Raw genomic sequence first — 21,565 nt, 5'->3', positions numbered from 1 at the left:
GATATTAAAGATGCATGGAGAGAGCATTATAACCGGTTGTTGAATGAGGAGTTTGACTGGGACAGGGAAGGTTTGGAGCCAGCAGATCCAGTGTCTGGCCCTTGGCCTTTGATTCATACTGCTAGTGTGAGTGAGGCAATAGGCAGGTTGAGGGTGGGGAAGGCAGCAGGTGTGTCTGGGTTGACTGCCGAAATGTTGAAGGCCTCAGGCGATATAGGGGTGAGTTTAGTCACTGACCTGATAAATAGGATTATTTATGAGTGTGTTGTCCCAGATGATTGGCTGAAGAGTGTAATTGTAAATGTGTATAAAGGGAAGGGTGATGCCCTGGAAAGAGGAAATTATAGAGGTATAAAGCTTTTAGATCAGATAATGAAGGTAATGGAGAGAGTTTTAGAAGGTATGATTAGAGAGAGAGTGAATATTGATGAGATGCAGTTCGGGTTCATGCCAGGTAGGGGGACCACTGATGCCATATTCATTGTTCGACAGCTTCAGGAAAAATATGTTGGTAGGAGAAGGGATCTTTATTTTGTTTTTGTTGATTTGGAAAAGGCCTTTGACAGAGTCCCTAGAGAGGTGGTGAAGTGGGCAATGAGAAAGCTTGGCTTGGAGGAGTGGCTGGTTAGGGTGGTTATGGCCATGTATGTGGGTGTTCACACCCAGGTAAGAGTGAATGGAGATTTGAGTGATGAGTTTTCCGTGAATGTTGGTGTGCATCAGGGGTCAGTCTTGAGTCCCATGTTGTTTATCATGGTACTTGAAGCCCTTTCACGTGACTTTAGAAACGGACTCCCGTGGGAGTTGTTGTATGCTGATGATTTGGTGTTGATTGCAGAGAATGAAAGGGAGACGGAGGAAAGGTTTAGGAAGTGGAGAGATGGTATGGGGCAAAAGGGTTTAAGGGTAAATGCAGATAAAACAAAAGTGATGATATCTAGGGTTGGTGGCGGTACTGTCAAAGACGAGGGAGAGTGGCCATGTGCAGTTTGCCACAAGGGTGTGGGAAGTAATTCCATCTTGTGTGGTGTGTGTGATAAATGGGTGCATAAGAGATGTAGTGGTATCAGAGGTAGACTGCGAGATAATGCTGATTTTATGTGTACGGCGTGCCGGGGTGAGCAGGTGGAGATTGTCAGACGTGAAATGATTGAACTTGCTGGTGAATCTCTTGAGTGTGTGGAAGAGTTTTGTTATTTGGGAGACATGTTGTGTGCTGGAGGTGGGGCTGGAGCTAGCTCTGTGGCTAGGGTGAGAAGTGGTTGGAAGAAGTTCAGGGAGCTCTTGCCTCTCCTGACATTGAGAGGGCTCTCCCTACGTGCTAAGGGGTCTTTGTATGCAGCATGTGTTAGAAGTGGCTGGTTAGGGTGGTTATGGCCATGTATGTGGGTGCTCACACCCAGGTGAGAGTGAATGGAGATTTGAGTGATGAGTTTTCCGTGAATGTATGGCAGTGAGACCTGGGCAGTGAAGGAGGAAGATATTCGCCGGCTCAGGCGTACAGAAATGACAATGAGTAGATGGATGTGCAGTGCGTCCCTGCGTCCAAGGCCTGGAGGGGCTGGGTTTACAATGGAAGAGTTGAGAGGTAGGATGGGACTGGAGTGTATTGGTGTTGTGATGAGGAGAGGTAGATTGAGGTGGTTTGGACATGTGGAGAGGATGGGGGATGATAATTGGGTGAGGAAGGTGAGAAGTGTTAATATTGGGGGTGGGGTTATGAGGGGTAGACCGAGAAAGACATGGGACGAGGTCATTAAGTGTGACCTTAGGGTTAAGGGACTGAACAGGGAGGCTGCAATGGATCGTGCAGCGTGGAGAGCCGCCATTAGGTGACCAAGGCCGACACATGCAAGCATGTTGGAGCCTTTGAAAACGAAACGAAAACGAAACGAACACACATGCAGGATCTCTCACTGGGAGAAAGTTTCCACAGTCACAAACAGTTGAAACTGCCCTCACAGTTTTTTTTCTTTCTTTTTTCTTTTCTTTTTTTTTAATGCCTTTGAACATATTTTAATGTCACTTTCATATGTTTGCTTTTCCTCTGTACTGTAGGCTATGTCCTTAGGAAGTGTAGGCTATCTGTAAACTAGTTGGGGTCACAGAGTTTTTAGTAGACAGATTGGGGTTCTGTTTTCATTATTTTTTTCCCCAGTTCTACATATTTTAATGTCATTTTCATATGTTTGCTTCTCCTCTGTACTGTAGGCTGTGCTCTTAGGAAGTGTGTCTGTAAGCTAATTGCGGTCATAAAGTTTTTACTAGACAGATTGGAGTTCTGTTTTGGTTATTTTTTCCCCTGGTTCTTTTTTTTTTTTTTTTTTTTTTTTTTAAACAGAACGTTACAACCTTATAAGCATATACAGTAATCCCCGTACTATCCGGACGTCCACTTTCCGGACATCCCCACATACGGGATATTATGGTCCCGGGATCCAATAATCCCAAAATGGGCCAAAAATCGCAAGAAATTCAAAAAAATATGACTTTTTTCCGCCCGTAATTTGAACTCGGTGTGCGTGGCGCAGACCATCTGTGTTTTGGTGCGTAGTTCCGCCGCCGTCCGCTAGAGCGCCCCTGCATCCTCCTCACTTACCGCCCGTCTCTTGTTGTGAGTGCACGCTCGTGATCATGGCTGCCCATGTGCTCGTTTTTGTGGTGGTGCCTTGCCTTCTGCAGGCTCTGCTGCTGCTCTCTTGCCTCATGTTAGTGTGTGTGATGATGGCCTCGCCGCCTGAGAAGAGGAAGAGAGTGGTTTTGACTCTGGAGAAGAAGAGGGAGATATTGGACAAGGTGGATGCGGGATGGTCTACCTCACGCATCCTTTGTGAGTTCAGCCTGGCCCGATCTACTTTGTTTGATATCAAGAGATCCTGCGACAAACTCATGCAGTACACGGCTGACTTCTCGTTGAAAAGCAAACACAACGTAGAGAGAAAGATGATGTTTACTCCTAAGTATGCTGAAATCGACCGCTCCACGTTGATTTTGTATTTACAGCAACGTGCTGCTGGTGCGTGGCATGGAGCTGAAGGCTGCTGCTGAGAAGTTCACAAGGCTTCACAACGCCCCAGACTTCAAGGCATCCGAGGGTTGGCTCTTCGTGTTCAAGTTACGACATGGCCTTACCAACCGTAAGGCCCATGGCGAAGCTTTGGACGCCAACGTGGATAGAGTAGAGGAGTTTTGGAACAAGGTGAAGCACTTGATTGACAGGGAAGGCCTCACTCTCGGTCAAGTTTACAACACTGATGAAACTGGTTTATTCTATTGCTCTTTGCCAACAAACACTCTAGCCGAGGAGACGGAGAAGCATGTACCTGGCTGCAAGCTCTCCAAGCAACGGATATGTGCTTTGTGTTGTGCCAATGCTAACGGCATTCACCAGCTTAAGCCCATTATTGTTGGCCGTGCAAAGCAGCCTCGGTGTCTTCATGGGGTGATGGATGTCCTTCCTGTTGTTTGGTACCATTCTTTGAAGGCATGGTTCACTGCCCAGATCTTCAAAGACTGGTTCCACCGCCATTTCGTCAAGGAGGTCATCCATTACCAGACGGAGATACTGAGAATCCCACGCGACCAGGTAAAGGCCTTCCTTCTCCTCAACAATGCACCTGCTCACACGTGCGACAAGGACTTGGTGGCTAAGAATGGGCACATTAGGTGCATGTTTCTGCCACCTAATACGACTGCTGTCATCCAACCAATGGACCAAGGAGTGATTGTGGGAATGAAGAGTCTGTACCGACGAAAGTTCATGGACGAGGTGATGGTTGTTCTCGAGGATGAGGACGAGCGCAGGGAGGGACAGGACACGCGAGGCCAACGGACTTTGGAAAACCTTTGCCACCACAACATCAAGTCTGCCATCTACAACTGGGCCAGTGCATGGAAGGAAGTCTCTGTCAAGACTCTAGAAAATGGTTGGTCTCGTGTACTTCTTGGAACTGGTGTGGAGCACGATTTCCTAGGTTTTGACGTGGATGACTTCCATGCACGTCTATGTGCGCATGGGGACGATGTTGATGTGGACGAAGTGCACGATTGGTTGGATGACAACGAGGGCGATCCTGGGTATCAGACCATGTCTGATATCAAGATCGCATATTCAGTTGCAGGAGTCAGTACCCAGCTTCCGACGAAGACGGCGACGATGATGCGGACTCCTCTCAGTGTGACACTACTCCAGCCATCCCCAAGCTGAGCGCACTCCGGAAACACATAGAGTTCGTTCTTGACTACCTGGAACACCCAGACTGCGACAGGGAGATGGGGCCCTTGGGACTTGTGGAGGAAGCGCGTGCTTTCAGGCAGCGCATCATTAATCGCCAAAATTGTCGTTCCTTGTGTCAATCAACCATTGTCAGCTTTTTTAGACTCGTGACTCCCGGTGTGCCCAGCCCTGGCTCCACTCCATTGCCTCCCCAAGACTGGCCCTCATCCTCCGAGTCACAGCCCAGCACATCAGGCACTGTGGAGTCGCCACTGGATGTGAGTTTGCGCCACTCTTCAGAGTCGTCTGCAGTGGGTACTCCATCACCATGACCCAGCGACACACCCCTAGGCCACCTGCATCAGCTACTCTCAGACTCTGACAGTGATTAAACGGGAAGAACTTCTCCACTAGACCACACGGGAATTTATAGTGTTGTGCAGTGAAAAAAACAGTGCATAGTGTTAAGAAAATAGAATTCTGAGTGTAAAGACTAAAGTGCAGAGTGCAACACTGATTTTATTGACTTTCAATGGAGTGCTAATTAACTAGAGTGTGTTATGTTCAGAAAATGGATTTATGAGTGCAAAGACTTTAAGTGCAGAGTGCAACACTTATTTCATTAAGCTACAATGGAGCGCAAGTAAGACTAGAGTGCCAGTGTTAAGAGAATGGAATTTTGAGTGAAAATGACTAAGTTCAGTGCAAGACTTCATGTACAGTGTACTGCAGGCGCTTCAGGTACTCCTTTTTACTGTCAGAGTCTGAGAGGAGGCGTGTTATTCATCGAGATGGCCAGGGACTTGATTTAAGTACCCAGAATGTTTCATATTGTACTGTATTTTCCATACTTACCTCTAAAACCTCATTTCACTCTTTTATGTCCCTTATTGGTGTGAATAGGGTCTTAGGTGCTATGCATGTGCAGTAGGGAGGTGTTTTTCTGAGTTAGTCTAGGTTAGGGTCCATAACTACCAGTCCTGGAGCCAGGGATTTGTTGTAAGTACCCAGATTGTTTAATATTATATAAACTCACCTCTAAAACCTCATTTTCTGGTTCTTTTGCATTTGTTTCAGTCTTTTATGTCCCTTATTGGTGTGATTTGGGTCTTAAATAGGTGCTATGCATGTCCAGAGGGAGTTGTATTGGTGTTTTTCTGAGTTAGGGTCCATAAGTACAAGTCCAGGAGGCTGGGGCCCACTATCCGGACGGGACCACTTTACGGACATGCCTTTGGCTCTATTACATCGGATAGTGGAGGGATTACTGTACATTACATGTATGTACTTGGGTTTAGATCATGTAGGATTTTTTAACAAATGTGTTGGGGTCATGCCAGAGGGTTGGTTTGCTAATTAGATTTTTATAATAGGGTGTGGATCTCTGTGTGCATATGCTCTAGATGTGTAGTACCCTAGGTTAACACTTTATCCATGCATATAGAGGATCTGCCATAAGTGGGTAGTGATAGCAGTCAAGAGAGTATGAATGGAAATTTAACTGAGTTATCTACCATGCATTTTTGATGATAGTTATGCTTGGTGAAAAGACCTGATATGAAAGAAGGAAATGCATAGTAACTGAAAGCTATGGGATGCAAAGATACAACTATTATGTGTTGGTGATCAGGCTCTGATGAGGGCAGCAGTGGGGAGGTGTCTGTACGTTCTAGCTGACTAACTCCTAAAGACCGCAATCCTCCTACCCTGTCTGGTCCCAGAATTGCATTTTGAGTCCAATTTTTCATGTTTCACCAAGGTAAATTTTGGTCTTATAGATTTCAAGAACTTCTTCTTACACACCAGAAAATGTATTTTTCACACATATGTCTAAAGGTTACTGGATTATCGACCATCAGAGAACACCAAATATAAAATAGTTACCCCTCACATGAAAAAAAATAAAAAAATAAAAATAAATTTGGGTCTTATACAGTAGATTTGAAGAGCATCATTTTACACACCAGGAAATGTATATTTCACTCTCATATGTCTAATGGTTAATGTATAATCAACTGTCAAAAATAAAAAATGGTCACTCCTCGCTGTGAAAGAGAATGGAACGTCCTTGAGAAATAAGGGGGAACAGGGAGGTGGGGGGAGTGTAGGGGAGCATCAGGAGGGGGGAAAGGGACAGAATATGCCTGTCACTCGCAGCCAATACAGTCTACAATGGGTATGGGAGGTAGTTTGGGTGGGAGGGGACACAGAGGGCAGGATCCGATGGGGCAGAGAGAGGTGGAGAGATGGGATTAGGGAGGGTGGGGTCCCTCCCCTCCATGTCTAGGAGGACCAGTCAAGCCAGACACCACAAGATATTGTACTTTCCATTGGCTAGGTTCCATATACATCATCAAAGAGGCAGAGATATGTTGTGCCAGTTTTTGATAGCTTGTATATATTAGGACACCACATACCAAGGCCCAAACATATTTATAGCTGATGATGGGGCTTTAGGGGTTACAGGATTACTCGCTCCCTCCTTTATGATTGCATCAATTCCTCAGGATTTACGAGGGATATCTTCCTGATACCTTTGTGAACATGTGCATTTCTGCATACTCACTTAAGATGGGAATGTCTGACATAAAGTTGGCTGATATCTCTCTTAGTTTTTATATAATTGATCAGACTGCAAGGTTTTGTCAGGTGCTGTAGTGTTTGAGTAACCTCAGTCAGTCCAGCTGTTCAGACTCATCAACCACAGGCAAACAACCACCCTTGCAGGGTCATCCCATGCAGTGAAGTGGCATTCTTTTGCAGCAGACAACGCCTTACCACAGCAGTGTACAGGGAAGAGTGTGGAGGTTCAGTTCCTAGATGAATGCCACATTTGCATCTATTCACCCATTTAACAGGAGCACCATAGTAGGCTCCATGTCACCCCTTTATTTGGTTATGTGGTTAGTGCACAGTGTTGTAAATAGTTTAGTGGGTTACAGAAAACCGTTAGTTGTGTCACTCAGTGCTGATCCACCTGAAGTGGAAAAAATAGTAATAAAATTGATGGGAAGGATGAGAGAAATAGGAAGAGAGGAGCACAGATACAGAAAAAGAATGTTAAAGGAGAAGGAAGGAGTAGGCAGCTCGACATTGTGAGTGGATGATAGTTGCTGTCACCTACCACCATAATAGGTGTCGTGTGGACATCAGATTTAGGTAACTCTGCCCTGTCACAGTCATAAGGAATGATAAAAGAGAAAGATTTATAGGAGAAGAAAGTCTGTCTCGATCTACATATAGTCAGGGGCCATAATCCCATAAGGAGGGAACCCAATTGTTGCTATGTAGGGAATGCTGAAGGGTTGGTTATATGGTTACCATGCAGTGTTGTAAATGGTTTCCTGGCTTACAGGAAACCATTAGGTTTGTCACTCATTGTTAAGCCACCTCAAAAGGAAAGAAGAGTAATAAAAAGTGACAGGAAAGGTGGGAGAAAGAAGAAGAAAGTAAATGTACAATATATATATCCATTTAGGCTCAATCGGACAATTTTGATTGATGCAATGAATAGACATGAGTTTGTCTAATATAAAGTTTATATCGGTCCTAGTTTAGTCATAGCAGAATGTATTCCACGATTTAATATTTGATGTTGTAAAAAATGCTAGTTTTATTTTCATCAGTGTCTCTTCACCGCACAGTATGACCAGTTAAAATAGCATATGATTATCTGTACATTGCATTTAGGTAACAGCTTCCATATTACACTTACTGCACCATGAATGTTAATACGTGAAGATTTTTGGAAGTAAAAGTGCGACAACCATTTAATTTCCATCAAATGATTTTGAATGTCATCTTGTAAATGAGGGCATGAACAGGTATGGCTATTTAAAATGTGGCAAATATTTCCTTTAATTTAGTCAGGGATTAGACTGGAGAGGTCAAGAAATAATGTGATTTATGAAAGATGTGGGGATTGTGCTCAGAGACTATGGTCAGAAGAAAAGAATGGATTTAAAAAGGATAATGAAAAGGTTATATGAGAGTGATTCTTAAGATGGAAGGAGGTTAGGTAGCCCAAGAAGAAGGTGAATGGATGTGGTAAATGGATGCATAACAAAGTGAAGTATGAAAATTAATGAAGCATAGAACTGAAGGAATGGATGATTCAAGTATTGAGAGGCATATGCTAAGGCTTGGACGCCTCCTTTTTTACCTCGGTAGTTGTCAGATTTACTCAGTTTGCAAGGTAGTGTTGACTGCACCTGGAAAAAAAAAAAAAAGTGCAGATGGTTTGACCTATGAGACAGAGTCACAGTCTTTGGGCTTGAATGATTATGTGACCGATTTCTAGTCAGTTTTGCTTTCTTATTCCTTGCTGTCTAGGTCTTTCATCACCCCACCCTTAGGTGGGAAATATAAGTTTGGATGATGAGAAAATGAAATAGACTTAGACAGCATGGACATATTCAGAGAGTACACAAAAATGTGGCATATTTGCCAAAGAAGCACCTTAAAAGTGATAATATTATTGTTGAAAGAAGCATAACTTTTGTGGTGTGTATGGAAGAAGAGTGTGAAGCAACACATGGGTGAGCAAGAAGGAAGAGGATGAGATGTGTCAGAGAGAATACGAGAGGTACAGGATGTATGGACAATTAGCTTGGAGGCAGTTCTATCATCATTCCCTTGTCACAGGGGTACCCAGCAGGAATCAAGGCATTGAAAATGATGATGATATGTCCTCAGACTCATCTTAATATGAAACAGGTGAACTGCAGACTAAAGCTGCTCTACCACAGTCTGTTATCCTCCTTTCAGGGTTAGGGTTGAATTGAAAGATGTTTTTGTGACCGGTCATAAAAGACCTTATTTGTGCCGAAAGTGTCCCTTTCCAAAACCACTGGAAATGATATTGAATATATGTAAGGGAAAACTCTAGGATCTTAAGTGATCCACATATCTGTATTCATGTTTCCAGATATTGTTGAGGGTAGAGTCATCCACTTGTTCTTGCTCCATGATGATGTGACACTCCAGTACTTCCTCCCAGCTGCCACTAATGTTATGTGAATAGAAAGTAAGTAGTTGAGAAAATAGTTAACGTAATGCCAAAATATTAGTAATTATGTATTTATATCTATCTATATCCAGATACCTTAATTCCATAAGGGTTAGTCAGAAACAAAACACCTCCATGTCACCCTGTTGTTTGTCATCAGGCTGCCCTTTCTCCAACTCACATCCCCTTCTCATATATCCCACCACCCCATCCTTGTCCCTCCATCTCATCTTTGGTCTCCCTTTCCACCTCACTTGCAAATTTTGTAGTCAGTCTCTAGTTCTACATCCTCTCCACATGGGCAGACCATCTCAGAGTACAGTATTTCTTTTGATTGTTTCAGCCACAACATCAGTACCACAATGCTTCTTCACTTACTTATGAGTCTGTTTGTCTCTCAGCATAGCTTCTTGTAGTCGGCTCAGAAACGTATTTCCATTGCTGTCACTCTTGGCTTCTAGCAGGATCAGGCTTCATTTTCATACTTTCAGTTAGGGATCACAATGCAGGAGATCCTCATCTTACAACAAATCAGTTATACAATGACTAAAAAGTTAGGATAATTTTTTAGTATGCGATATTACAAATTTGCTTATGTGGTAGGGCTGGGCAAGAACCGGTTCCAGCGATTCTGATGTGGTAAACTTAGAATCAATTCCCAACTTTGGAACCGGTTCCCAAGAAGTGGCTCCGCCAAGACTGGTAAACATGATATTATTCCTCAACAAGAATATGAAATAAGTGCCAAGTGAGAAATATTTGTTAATTACAAATTGATATGTTTAATTAACAAGTTAGACTGGTAATTTTATTTGATTATAGTGGTGAATCAAATTTACTTCCATTTTTTTTTCATAAGGAAATATTTTGTTGTTTTGTTAACTGGAGTCAGTCATGGATAGCAGTGAATTATGAGAAGCATTCCCCCCCCCCCCAGTGGGTGGCATTATTATTTTTGGTAAAGAGAAGCATGCTTATTCAGTATTTCCCAATGGTTAGCATTATTATTTTGGATATAGATTAAGAGAAGTATGTGTTTATTTAATAATTTCCAATGGTTTAATTCTTTGGCGTTATTTTTGATAGAGAAGCATATTTTTTTTTAATATTTCCCAATAGTTGACATTATTATTTTTGATAAAACTGTTTTGGTAAATCAGATTTTCTCTTCCTGCAAAAAGAGGTAAAACTGTAGATATTTATTATTAAATGCACCTACATTACATGCTGTCCTTCCCAGCTCTCAAATTTACAATAGAAAGCAACTATGTCACTCAGCTATTCTTAAGAACCGGTTCTAGAACCAGTTCCAGCAATTCCTTTGGCACTGAGAATCGGAACTGTCGGTTCCAGTTTTAACAGCTCTTGCCCAGCCCTATTATACGGTGAGGGTGATGGGTTACAAACTTTCTGCATATACCAACGTACAAGCCAACCACCACTTGTCTGAGCCAAGATGACCGCCAGTGGTTACATGTGCAAACTCCATTATGACTCAGCCGTGCTGATTCCATACCTTCTGCAACCCCTTTGATCTCTCTCTCTCTCTCTCTCTCATGCGCATTGTTTTACTGCACAGCACTGCTTTCTTGCAAGTGATGTAACATTGCTGAGCCATTGCAATTATAAATGTACAGTGCAGTTGATCCATAGACATTGCTGTGTGTGACTTTTTTTTTTTTTTTTTTTTTTTTAAAGCAGAATAACTTAATGCAGTTCTCAGCATATAAGATGCTGCACTGTGTAAGTGTAAGGGAAAAAGTTTTGGACTCTTAACCGATACCCACTATAACCTTCACATGATATAATCACATTCACACAAATGCAGATTCACCTTTCAATATCTCCATTCAGTACTATTCATCAATGACTAGTTTAATTATTACCAAATATGAGAACTAAAATAATGAAAGTGTGTAACACAGTCATATATTTAAACACTACAAATTACTCTTGTCCATCCTTCTGCATTTTCACTGAGTTTGAACCTGATGGGTTTGTATATTTTTGTTCACCTCTCAGTATCTCTGTTCAGTGCTATTCATCAGTCTACTATGTAAAAATGAAAATCTATAACACATACATATGTACACCTGAAATTGCTTCAGTCCACCCTTCTTCTTTGTTGAGCTTGAGTCAGCAGGGTTTGTCCGCATTAACTTGATTACATGTAATGTATCAGCATGATTCATGCAAAGAGAATATAAAATTGCAAAAAATCAAGGCCAGTTAAAGATTACAAGCACTTGTCATCTTAAAAATCCCTGCTTGCATTGAGGACTTATGAATTATATTTACCAGCAGACACCAGGCGGAAGCACTGTCAGTTTGTAAACAGAGTTGAGTTTATCCTCAAGTCACTTGATTGCATGTAAAATATCAGCATAACTCCTGCAAAGAGAATATAAAATCACAAAAAAAGAAGGGCCAGTAAATAGTATCAGACTCTTGTTCATCTTAAAAATCTATGCCTGAATTGAGAAATTTCAGTTATTTTCACCAGAAAACACCAGGTGCAAGCAGTGTCAGTATGTAAACACAAAAGTTGTTGCTGTCCTTGAAGTTTTTCCTATTTCATTTGAGTAAACATTCAAGTTCATCGTATTTGTCATAATTTATTAACAGTTTCCTGTCTATCTGTCTATCTATTGCCAGACGTCTCAATCCCGTTTGGGGTGGCCACAAACAAATCGCCTCCAAGTTGCCCTGTCCCCCGCCATTTCACTGCCCTGCTCCCAACTCACACCCCCCTTTCTCATATACCTCTCCACCCCATCCCTCCATCTTATCCTCGGCCTCCCCCTCCCTCTTCCCCCCTCCACCTCACTCACATACACTCTCTTCGTCAGTCTTTCACCCTCCATCCTCTCCACATGGCCAAACCACCTCAGTGTGTTCCTCATAACGCTTCCTATCACATCCACATCCACACCACAACGCTCCTTATATCCTCATTCGTCAGCCTGTCTCTCCATGTGACTCCACAGGCTTCTCTTAAATAACTCATTTCCACTGCTCTCACTCTTGACTTGTGTCCTTCCAACAACGTCCAAGCTTCACTTCCGTACGTTAGAGTTGGTATCACAATACAGTTATGTAGTAACTTTTTCACTTCCATGCTCACTTCCCTGTTTCTTATCACTGCTTTCAAAGAACCAGCAACCTTTCTTCCCTGCTGTACCCTTTCAAGCACTTCACCCTCCAAACCTCCATCTTTACTCATCACACTACCCAAGTACTTAAACATACTCACATTTTCCAATTCCTCACCATCCAACCTCGCTGTACATTCACTGACTTCACCTCTCTCAAAGACCATCACTTTACTCTTCCCTACATTCACCTTTAGATTCCGTTTCTTACACACTTTCCCAAACTCATCCACCAAGCCTTGCAGCTCCCCTTCGTCTTCACTCAACAACACAGTATCATCTGCAAACAACAGTACAGGGAGTTTCCAAACACTATCCTCTCTCACCAGGGCCACTCCAACATCCACTACCCTACCTTGTACCTCTTTTATTACCCCATCCATGTACAGACTGAACAACCATGGAGACATGACACATCCCTGTTTCAACCCAACTTTCAAAGAGAAAAATTCACTTAATTCACCATCCACACGCACTGCAGCCTTCGCACCATCGTACATACTCTTCACAGCATTCAACAACTTCCCATCTACTCCATATATTCTTAACACTTTCCACAATCCTTGTCTATCCACCCTGTCATATGCTTTCTCCAAATCCATGAAAGCCGCATACAACTTCTTTCCCTTCTCTAGAAGCTTTTCCACGAAAGATCTAAGAATGAATATCTGATCTACACAACCTCTTCCCTTCCTAAAGCCTCCCTGTTCTTCTCCAACTAATTTCTCTGTTCTTTTTCTAACTCTGTCAATAAGTATCCTACCATACACTTTTCCTATTATACTAAGAAGACAAATGCCCCTATGATTACCACACACTTCTTTTTCTCCTTTTCCTTTGTACACGGGAATAATTATACCTGACTTCCAATCCTCCAGGACTCTACCTTCCTCCCAGGCCAATCTGCACATCTTCCACATCCATTCTACTACTACCTCTCCCCCATGCTTCAGCATTTCACCACACACTCCATCAATTCCTGGGGCTTTCCCCGATTTAACTTTCTTCATTGCTTCCACAACTTCTATCCTACTGATTTCTTCCTGTCTTCTCACCTCCCTCCTTCTCCCAGCCATTCCTCAGCCACTTATACTCGCATTACTTCCATCCTCTATGTTCAACAATTCCTTAAAGTGTTCTCTCCATCTGCTCACTTTTTCTCCACTAGTAATCTACCATTTTTATCTTTCACTCCCCTGCTAACTTCACTTCCACCCTGTCTTACTCTTTTCACCTCTTTCCAGAACATTTTCTTACAGTCCCTCCACTTTACACTCAAATTCCTTCCAAATTCCTCATCCACTCTCTTCTTACTCTCTCTTACTAATCTTTTCACCTCTCTCTTTCTTGCTACATATAACTCTCTCTTCCGCCTCTCAGCTTCTTCCACGCCCCTGTTTCTCATCCATTCATTGTATGCTTTCTTCTTTTGTGCCACAGCCTGTTTCACCTCTTCAGTCCACCACGCTGTTCCTTGCACCCCCCTCCGTCTTCTCTTCCTTCTACACACCACATCACATTCTGCACATATTTCTTCTGTAAATATCCTACACACACCTTCCACGTCTTCCATCTGCTCCAATTCATATTTGCCCAATTGTTCCTCCACTTCTCTCTTATGCTCTGCCTTTTTCTCATCCTCTTGTAACCTTTCCACTCTCCTTGCAACTACTCCTTCCTCTCGTCTTTCCCTTCTTCTATTCCTCCATCTTACTTGAATTCATTCTGGCCACCACCAAGTAGTGGTCATTAACAGTTTTAGTTTAATTAAATATTTTTTACTCGTATGTTCTACCAGTAATAGGCAGTACGAGGTGCTACCCAAAAGTTCCCGAAATTTACAAGCTAGGCGGAAACCGCTTGTCATACTGTGTGTGGATGGTTCCGGGACAATTCGCTGTCAGGATGATTCGCCATCACAACAAAAACAAGACAATTCGCTGTCAGGACTTTTCACCGTCTGGACGATTTCCCGTCATTTATTTACATACTGGTAACAATTTATTTAGCAAGCACAGGTATACTAGTTTGTGAGTTACAGGAGTTATAAAAGTGATAGTGGCCTGTTGTTTTTATAATATAGTAGTCAGTTTTCCCCTAACGCGGTTTGCTGTAATGCGATATTGCTCTAACGTGGCACGATTTTGCAGAAGGAAATAAACATTCTAATGCGGGCACTGTTGGCGTAACACAGTAATTTGAACTGGGCCGGCTGTGACACGTTGTGCATCGCGCAGCCTCGCAATACTTGACGTCATCGCCCGCCAATTGCGCTTTGCCTTTTTGCCCTCCCAGCCACCCAACCAATCAGAACCCCCCTACCTCCCTCCCGCCTCCCACGTTCCCCACTCAGCCCACTCCTGCCCACACTATCCTCCTCAGCTTTGAAGGATTGTAGTGTGTGTTCTCACCCTCTACATCAACTCCGGCGACGTGTGTCTGTTTTTCTCCTCACGTAAGGTACAATAAATAAGAAAGTCCTATTGACCTAATGAATTTTTTATAACCATACAGGTATTAATGTTTTTAGAAGGTTTAAATTGGGAAGTACCAAAAAAATTGTGCCACAAGGGGGGAAAAGTGGGGTTTGGGTAGGGGTGTGGAAGGAAACGGGTTTTCGAGATTCCCTGTAAGGTGATATTTGCCTAACGCAATGTCGGTGCGGAAGCAAGTACCTGCGTTAGGGGAGGACTGACTGTAAATGTAAAATGTGGTATAAAATAGTCGGTATTAACAGGAAAATTATAAATATTGAAACGCGAATTTGGCGATGTACGATACATTTCACTTCATTGTGTAGCATTAGGCTACTTATGAGACATTAGCATTTATATGCTAAGAGTGAGAGCAGTGGAAAGGAGTTACTTGAGAGGAGCATGTGGAGTGACATGGAGGGACAGGTTGACAAATGAAGAAGTGAAGGAACGCTGTGGGGTGGATGTGGATGTGGTTGAGAAGATTAGGAGAAATACACTGACGTGGTTTGGACATGTGAAGAGAATGGAGAATGAAAGACTGACTAAGAGGGTGTATGTAGGTGAGGTGGAGGGAGGGAGAGGGAGAGGTAGACTGAGGATGAGGTGGAGGGATGGAGTTGAGAGGTATATGAGGGAGGGGGGGGGTGAGTTGGGGGGAGAGTAGTCAAATGGTAGGTGACAGAGCGACTGGGAGACGTTTTGTCTGCGGCCACCCTTTGCGGGATTAGGGCGTCGGGCTATAGATAGATAGATAGCATTTATATAATTGCCTGATAACCTTAAGTGAACGATCGATATACTGTATAGTAAAGTACCCTTGCATCCAGCATGCGTTTGTCAAGTACCATTCTCGTCCAGTACTGTTGGCAAAACAATAAAATAATACTGTAGTATGGATTTCTTGGGCTAGTACGGATTGGCTGTGCAAAGTGGGCCAAATCCGAGGAGTTCTTCTCTAGTACTGACATGCTTCATCCGGTACTACTACCCACATACGTGCAGGAAGATGGCAATCATGCTGTTCCTTGCGCCCCCTTCCATGTTCTCTTCACCCCACACACCACATCACATGCAACACATATTTCTTCTGTGAATATCTTGTACACACCTTCCATGTCCCCCATCTGCTCCAATTCATATTTACCCAATTGTTCCTCCACTTCTCTCTTATATTCTGCCTTTTTGTCATCCTCATGTAACCTTTCCACTCTCCTTGCAACTACTCCTTCCTCCCGTCCTTCCCTTCTTCTATTTCTCCATCTTACTTGGATCTTGATTCTGGCCACCACCAAGTAGTGGTCAGAAAGTCCACTCCCCCAACCTCTGTAAGCTCTTGCATCCATTACACATCTTCGCATCCTTTCATCCATACACACATGATCAGTCATTGCCTTCCTTTCATTCAGTTCACCCCCCCCCCTTCTCATCATTTGCCATGTATACCTGTGGATCATTTTGTGCCTGAAGAGGGTATTGGCTATCACCAACCCCCTCCCGGCACACTAACACACTGCCATTCTCATCTATCTCAGCAGGCACACCCCACTCACCAACTATGCCATCCACCTTCACACTCCCCACTTTACCATTGATATCACCAATCAAAAACACTCTCATTCCTTCCAAACTTTTCCATGCACACTTCCATATTTATCCAGAACTCTCCTCTCACTCTGCTTGCACGATCTTGCATTGGCGCATACACGCACACAATCGCCCACATTTGTATTCCAATTTTCAATCTTGCCCACACAATCCTTGAGCCAACTGATCCATACTCTCTTATGTTCATCTTCCATCTTTTGCTCACAACAATACACACTCCTTCTTTTGCCCTCTCATTCTCACCTACTCCTGCACAAATACCCCATCCATACTCCCATTCTTTCACACTCTCTCCTCTCCATTGAGTTTCAGTTACTCCACGTACATTCACTTTCGCACCGTCAAGCACCTGGACAATCTCTCTCTCTTTCACCTCATCATTTGCACCCCTTACATAAGTAAATAAAATCTGTAATCTTCTGGAAATTTCTATGGGCTTCTATATATACACCTGTATTTACCATATTACTGGTATATTACATATAACAGTATAAATGAAGTAACAAAATGACACATGATTTCTCTCTCTCTCTCTCTCTCTCTCTCTCTCAATATTTGGTTGTCTTTGAATCTTCCCTGAAAATGCTGATCATGTCACACTTCTTCACCTTCACTCTGTCCTTATTCTTGCTAAACTCAGTTATGGTTATCAAGCCTGTTGGTGGTAGGAAGTGGTGACCATCATCCACTTACATGAATATTTGATGTGCTTGATTTAGTGTTGCCTACTTCTTCCTTCACCTTTATCATTCTTTTTCTGTGTCTGCCCTCCTCTCTTCCTGTCTCCCAGGTTATCGAGCCTATTGGTGGTAGGTGGTTGTGACCATCATCCACTTACATAAATATTTGATGTACTTGGTGTAGTGTTGCCTACTTCTTCCTTCACCTTTATCATTCTTTTTCTGTGTCTGCCCTCCTCTCTTCCTGTGTCTCCCAGGTTATCAAACCTATTGGTGGTAGGTGGTGGTGGTGATCATAATCCACTTAAATGAATATTGATGTAGTGTTGCCTACTTCTTCCTTTACCTTTATCATTGTTTTTCTGGGTCTGCCCTCCTCTCTTCCTATGTCTCTCAGGTTATCAAGCCTGTTGGTGGTAGGTGGTGGTGACCTTCATCCACTTACATGAATATTTGATGTACTTGATGTAGTGTTGCCTACTTCTTCCTTCACCTTTATCATTCTTCTTCTGTGTCTGCCATCCTCTCTTCCTATGTCTCCCATCTTTCCTGTCACTTTTTATCACTCATCTTTCCCTTTCAAGTGCCTTTACATTGAGTGACAGGCCTAATGGCATCCTGTAAGCCAGGAACCGATTTACAGCGTGATTTGCAATGCAGGTGGTAGCTATATGACCAACCGTATGTGTTCCCTAAGTGTCAACAAATGGGTTGGGGGAGGGTTAGTTCCCCTCCCCATAAAACAACTAACTCCAAGTCAAATGGCCACCCCTTACGGGATTATGATGTCTGGTTATAGATAGATAGAAATCTATTGTTCTGCCTCCACTCACACTCTTTCAAAGTTAGGTTCTGTTCATCATATTGGTCTTTGTTTAGCTGTTGCTGCTTTTTGGTCAGCTCCTGCTGCTAGTCTTTGTGTTGAATCAGGCATCCCCCCCGGCCTTATCATCGTTCTTTTCTCATTATTAGGTCCTTTGATAGGTGGGGGCACTCACCATCCACTCACTCGATGTAGTGCTGCCGTCGGGTGTCTGCCCTTTCCTCTCCTCCATCCTTCTTTCCTTCCATCCTTTTCTGTCTTCCTTTACTTCATTCTTTCCTTGTCCTTCTGCCTATGGGTAACTTTACACTTCCTCTTCTGTCTTTCTTTCCTTCAATCTTTCCTCTTCCTTCTGCCTGTGGGTGGCTCTACACTGAGTGACAAGCCAAATGGTTTCCTGTACACCAGGAAACCATTTACTATGCTGGGTGGTAACCATATAACCAAACTTTGGCGCCTGGTGGTTTAGTGAGTAATTATTGCGCTCCAATTGGATTGAGCCAGTGAAGGTTTATATCCAAGGGATGGTTGGGGTTTATTGCTCATGTAATGCCACTCAGGGATGAGTGAGGCTGGTCACTCTCATCTTAAATGTCGGGACCAACTGCTTAGCCCCGGGCTTCTACTCTCCTCATGGGGCAATGTAGGATTGGATGATGGATGGATGGATGCATGCATGTCTCCTTCAGTTTCCTACTAATAAGTTGCTCCATCCTCCTAGCCTTCTTCAACACTCTTTCACTCAATCTCTCACCTCCTATTTCTGTTCCCCCTTCAGATCTTAAATGTCGGGACCTGCTGCTTAGCCCCGGGCTTCTACTCTCCTCATGGGGCAATGTAGGATTGGATGATGGATGGATGGATGCATGCATATCTCCTTCAGTTTCCTACTAATAAGTTGCTCCATCCTTCTAGCCTTCTTCAACACTCTTTCACTCAATCTTTCACCTCCTATTTCTGTTCCCCCTTCATATCCCCCCCCCCCTTCTTCAGTCAGTTTATTTCACCTTTCCTCCTATTCTCCCACTTCGTCCAGTGTCCTCACCTTGGCTTCTGCCTTCTACTATGGTCTGCCTTTCTTTTCTTCCTTGTTATAAATCTCTTCTTCCCAGATACTCTTCATTTCCTTTTTCGAGAACATATATTCTGTCACAGATATCTTCACTGATGGCCTCAAATTTTGCCATGGTGTCAGGTTTTCTGTTTTGTTCCCTGACTCCTCCTTGCACAGTACTCTTCCTTCTGTTGCAAGTATTTTCCCTGCAGAACTGTATGCTATTGTTTTTGCTCTGAAGTTGATTCCTTGATTCTCTTCCTCCACCTTTATCTTCGATTCTCTCAGTGTACTCATTTCCTTACACACCTCACCTTCTTCTCATCCTGTGATTATCCAAATACGGTATTGTAGTGGCTGTTCTATTTTTCTGTTTGGAAAAAGCCAATTACCTTCTGCTTGGTCCCTAGCCATATCGTCATTACTAGTAATGAACAAGCTGACTTTGTGGAATGTTCAGCTACTTTCTCCTCCAGGTCCTCTCTCTGCCCCATTCCTGCTCTTGATTGTTTTTGTCTTTTGACCTGTCTCTTCCATGAATGTTGGCAGTCCTCATGGGACCTTCAGGTTAACAACAAATGTTGCAGTATTAAACCCTCAGTTTTTCCCTGGCCTACATCACCCCATCCCAGTTGTCGATGGGAGACTATCCTTGCTTGTCTTTGCTTAGGTCATGCCCACCTCATTCATGGTTGACTTATGAGCCCTGACTCTCAGCCTTTTTGTTCACACTGTAACTCTCCATGACTGTCCATCACCTTTTTTCTTGATTGCTCATCTATACTCTAACACCATCTCTCAGCTTTCCCCCTCTTCTCCTCATTACATTGTCCCTTACTGTGTACTGATTTCCAAGGTGACTCTCCCACTGTGTCTGTTTCCAGTAGTATCAGTTTTCTTACTGCTTTTTACATCGTACATTTAATTTAATTATCTCCCCTGTTCCTATCTGCTTTAGTGCCATATTGCCAAATTATGGCCTGGTGCTAGTTCTTTATTATTCCTTCCTTCCTGCCTTTGAATCTTCCTGCCACTCCTGCCATCCGCTCATGCCACACCAGTGTTGCTCATTGCACCATTTGGGAACCACAGAGTTTAGGGATTAACTCATGTATAATTTACGATCTTTACCAGTCGCACTCTGTGTTAGTAATGTTCAGTAAACTCTCAGTACATCCAGCCTTGTTAAACCGAACTTTGGCTACATTGACCACTGAACAACTTCGTTATATATGGAACCAAGGGTCAAAATAGTGAGGGGACATGGCTGCAAGACCATAAGAAATGTAAATAAACAGCATTTGTTCCTTTTTTGTTTATTGTTTATTACCAACCCAAAACTTTTAATTATATTTATTGTACAGTATTAAGGTAAACAGTATATATATATAAAAAAAAAAAAAAAGTGAACATTAACCCTTTGAGATTTTCGGCCCTCTGTCGATTGTGTCTGTGCCAGATTCAGCCTGATGCACATAGAGCGTACTGTCACGCAGCAATATTTGTACCTAATTGGCCACTGTGCTTAATGAATGTGGTACCATTTTAAAACTAAATAATTGCTCTTTATCATAGTATGGTTGAAAAAGGGAAATACTGTAGCGACCATTAAGAGGAGTAGAAGTTAACCAAAAAGAAAAACTTGCACACCCTTCCATAAAAAAAATATTTGTAAAAAAAATTATTAGTGTTATGTGAAATTTGATAGCACCATGTCAGTCTACAGTAAATTCCCTTTCTATTGATATATAGGTTATGGCAATTTATGTTAGTTTTCACTGAAAAAAGCGAAAGCTCTTGCTGTCACACTGGCAAATATCCTTGCTGGTAATACTGATATTATCCATGGTAAAAAGCTATTTATTATGCATGTCTATCTGATGTACTCGTCACAGTAAAAACAAATAGTTGGAAAAGGATAAACAGGATAATGTATGTGGAACAAGGCCAGATGGGAGATGGAAAACGTCCAAAAATTATATATATATATATATATATATATATATCCATCCATCCATCCATCATCCAATCCTACGTTGCCCCATGAGGAGCGTAGGAGCCCGGGGCTAGGCAGTTGGTCCTGATGTTTAAGATGAGAGTGACCAGCCTCACTCATCCCTGAGTAGCATTTTATATATATATATATATATATATATATATATATATATATATATCCATCCGTCCATCATCCAATTGTACATTGCTCCATGAGGAGCGTAGGAGCCCAGGGCTAGGCAGTTGGTCCTGACGTTTAAGATGAGAGTGACCAGCCTCACTCATCTCTGAGTAGCATTATGTGAGCAGTAAACCCCAACCGTCCCTTGGATATAAACCTTCACCGGCTCGATCCAATTGGAGCGCAGTAATTACCCACTAAACCACCAGGCGCCAAAATTTGGTTATATGGTTACCACCCAGCGTAGTAAATAGTTTCCTGGTGTACAGGAAACCATTTGGCATGTCACACAATGTAGAGTCACCCACAGGCAGCAGGAAGAGGAAAGAATGAAGGAAAGAAAGACAGAAGAGGGAGTGTAATGTTACCTGCAG

At 42.8% G+C, this 21,565-nt stretch overlaps 1 protein-coding gene across 1 annotated transcript in view; it reads left to right on the top strand.

Annotated features, from left to right (window-relative positions):
* Positions 1-21,565, top strand: part of Hus1-like (Hus1-like checkpoint clamp component) — a 163,832-nt gene that overhangs the window by 130,573 nt on the left and 11,694 nt on the right. Inside the window, exon 7 of the mRNA XM_080278839.1 lies at positions 9,144-9,242. Within this exon, the coding sequence (XP_080134965.1) occupies positions 9,144-9,235 (92 nt within the window). The 3' untranslated portion in view covers positions 9,236-9,242. The remainder of the gene's footprint in view (positions 1-9,143; positions 9,243-21,565) is intronic.

Source organism: Coenobita brevimanus, chromosome 75 (genome assembly GCF_032717465.1).
Source record: "Coenobita brevimanus isolate Jiangsu-jjx chromosome 75, ASM3271746v2, whole genome shotgun sequence".
Lineage (NCBI taxonomy): Eukaryota > Metazoa > Arthropoda > Malacostraca > Decapoda > Coenobitidae > Coenobita > Coenobita brevimanus.
This window is presented reverse-complemented; position numbering and strand designations above follow the sequence as displayed.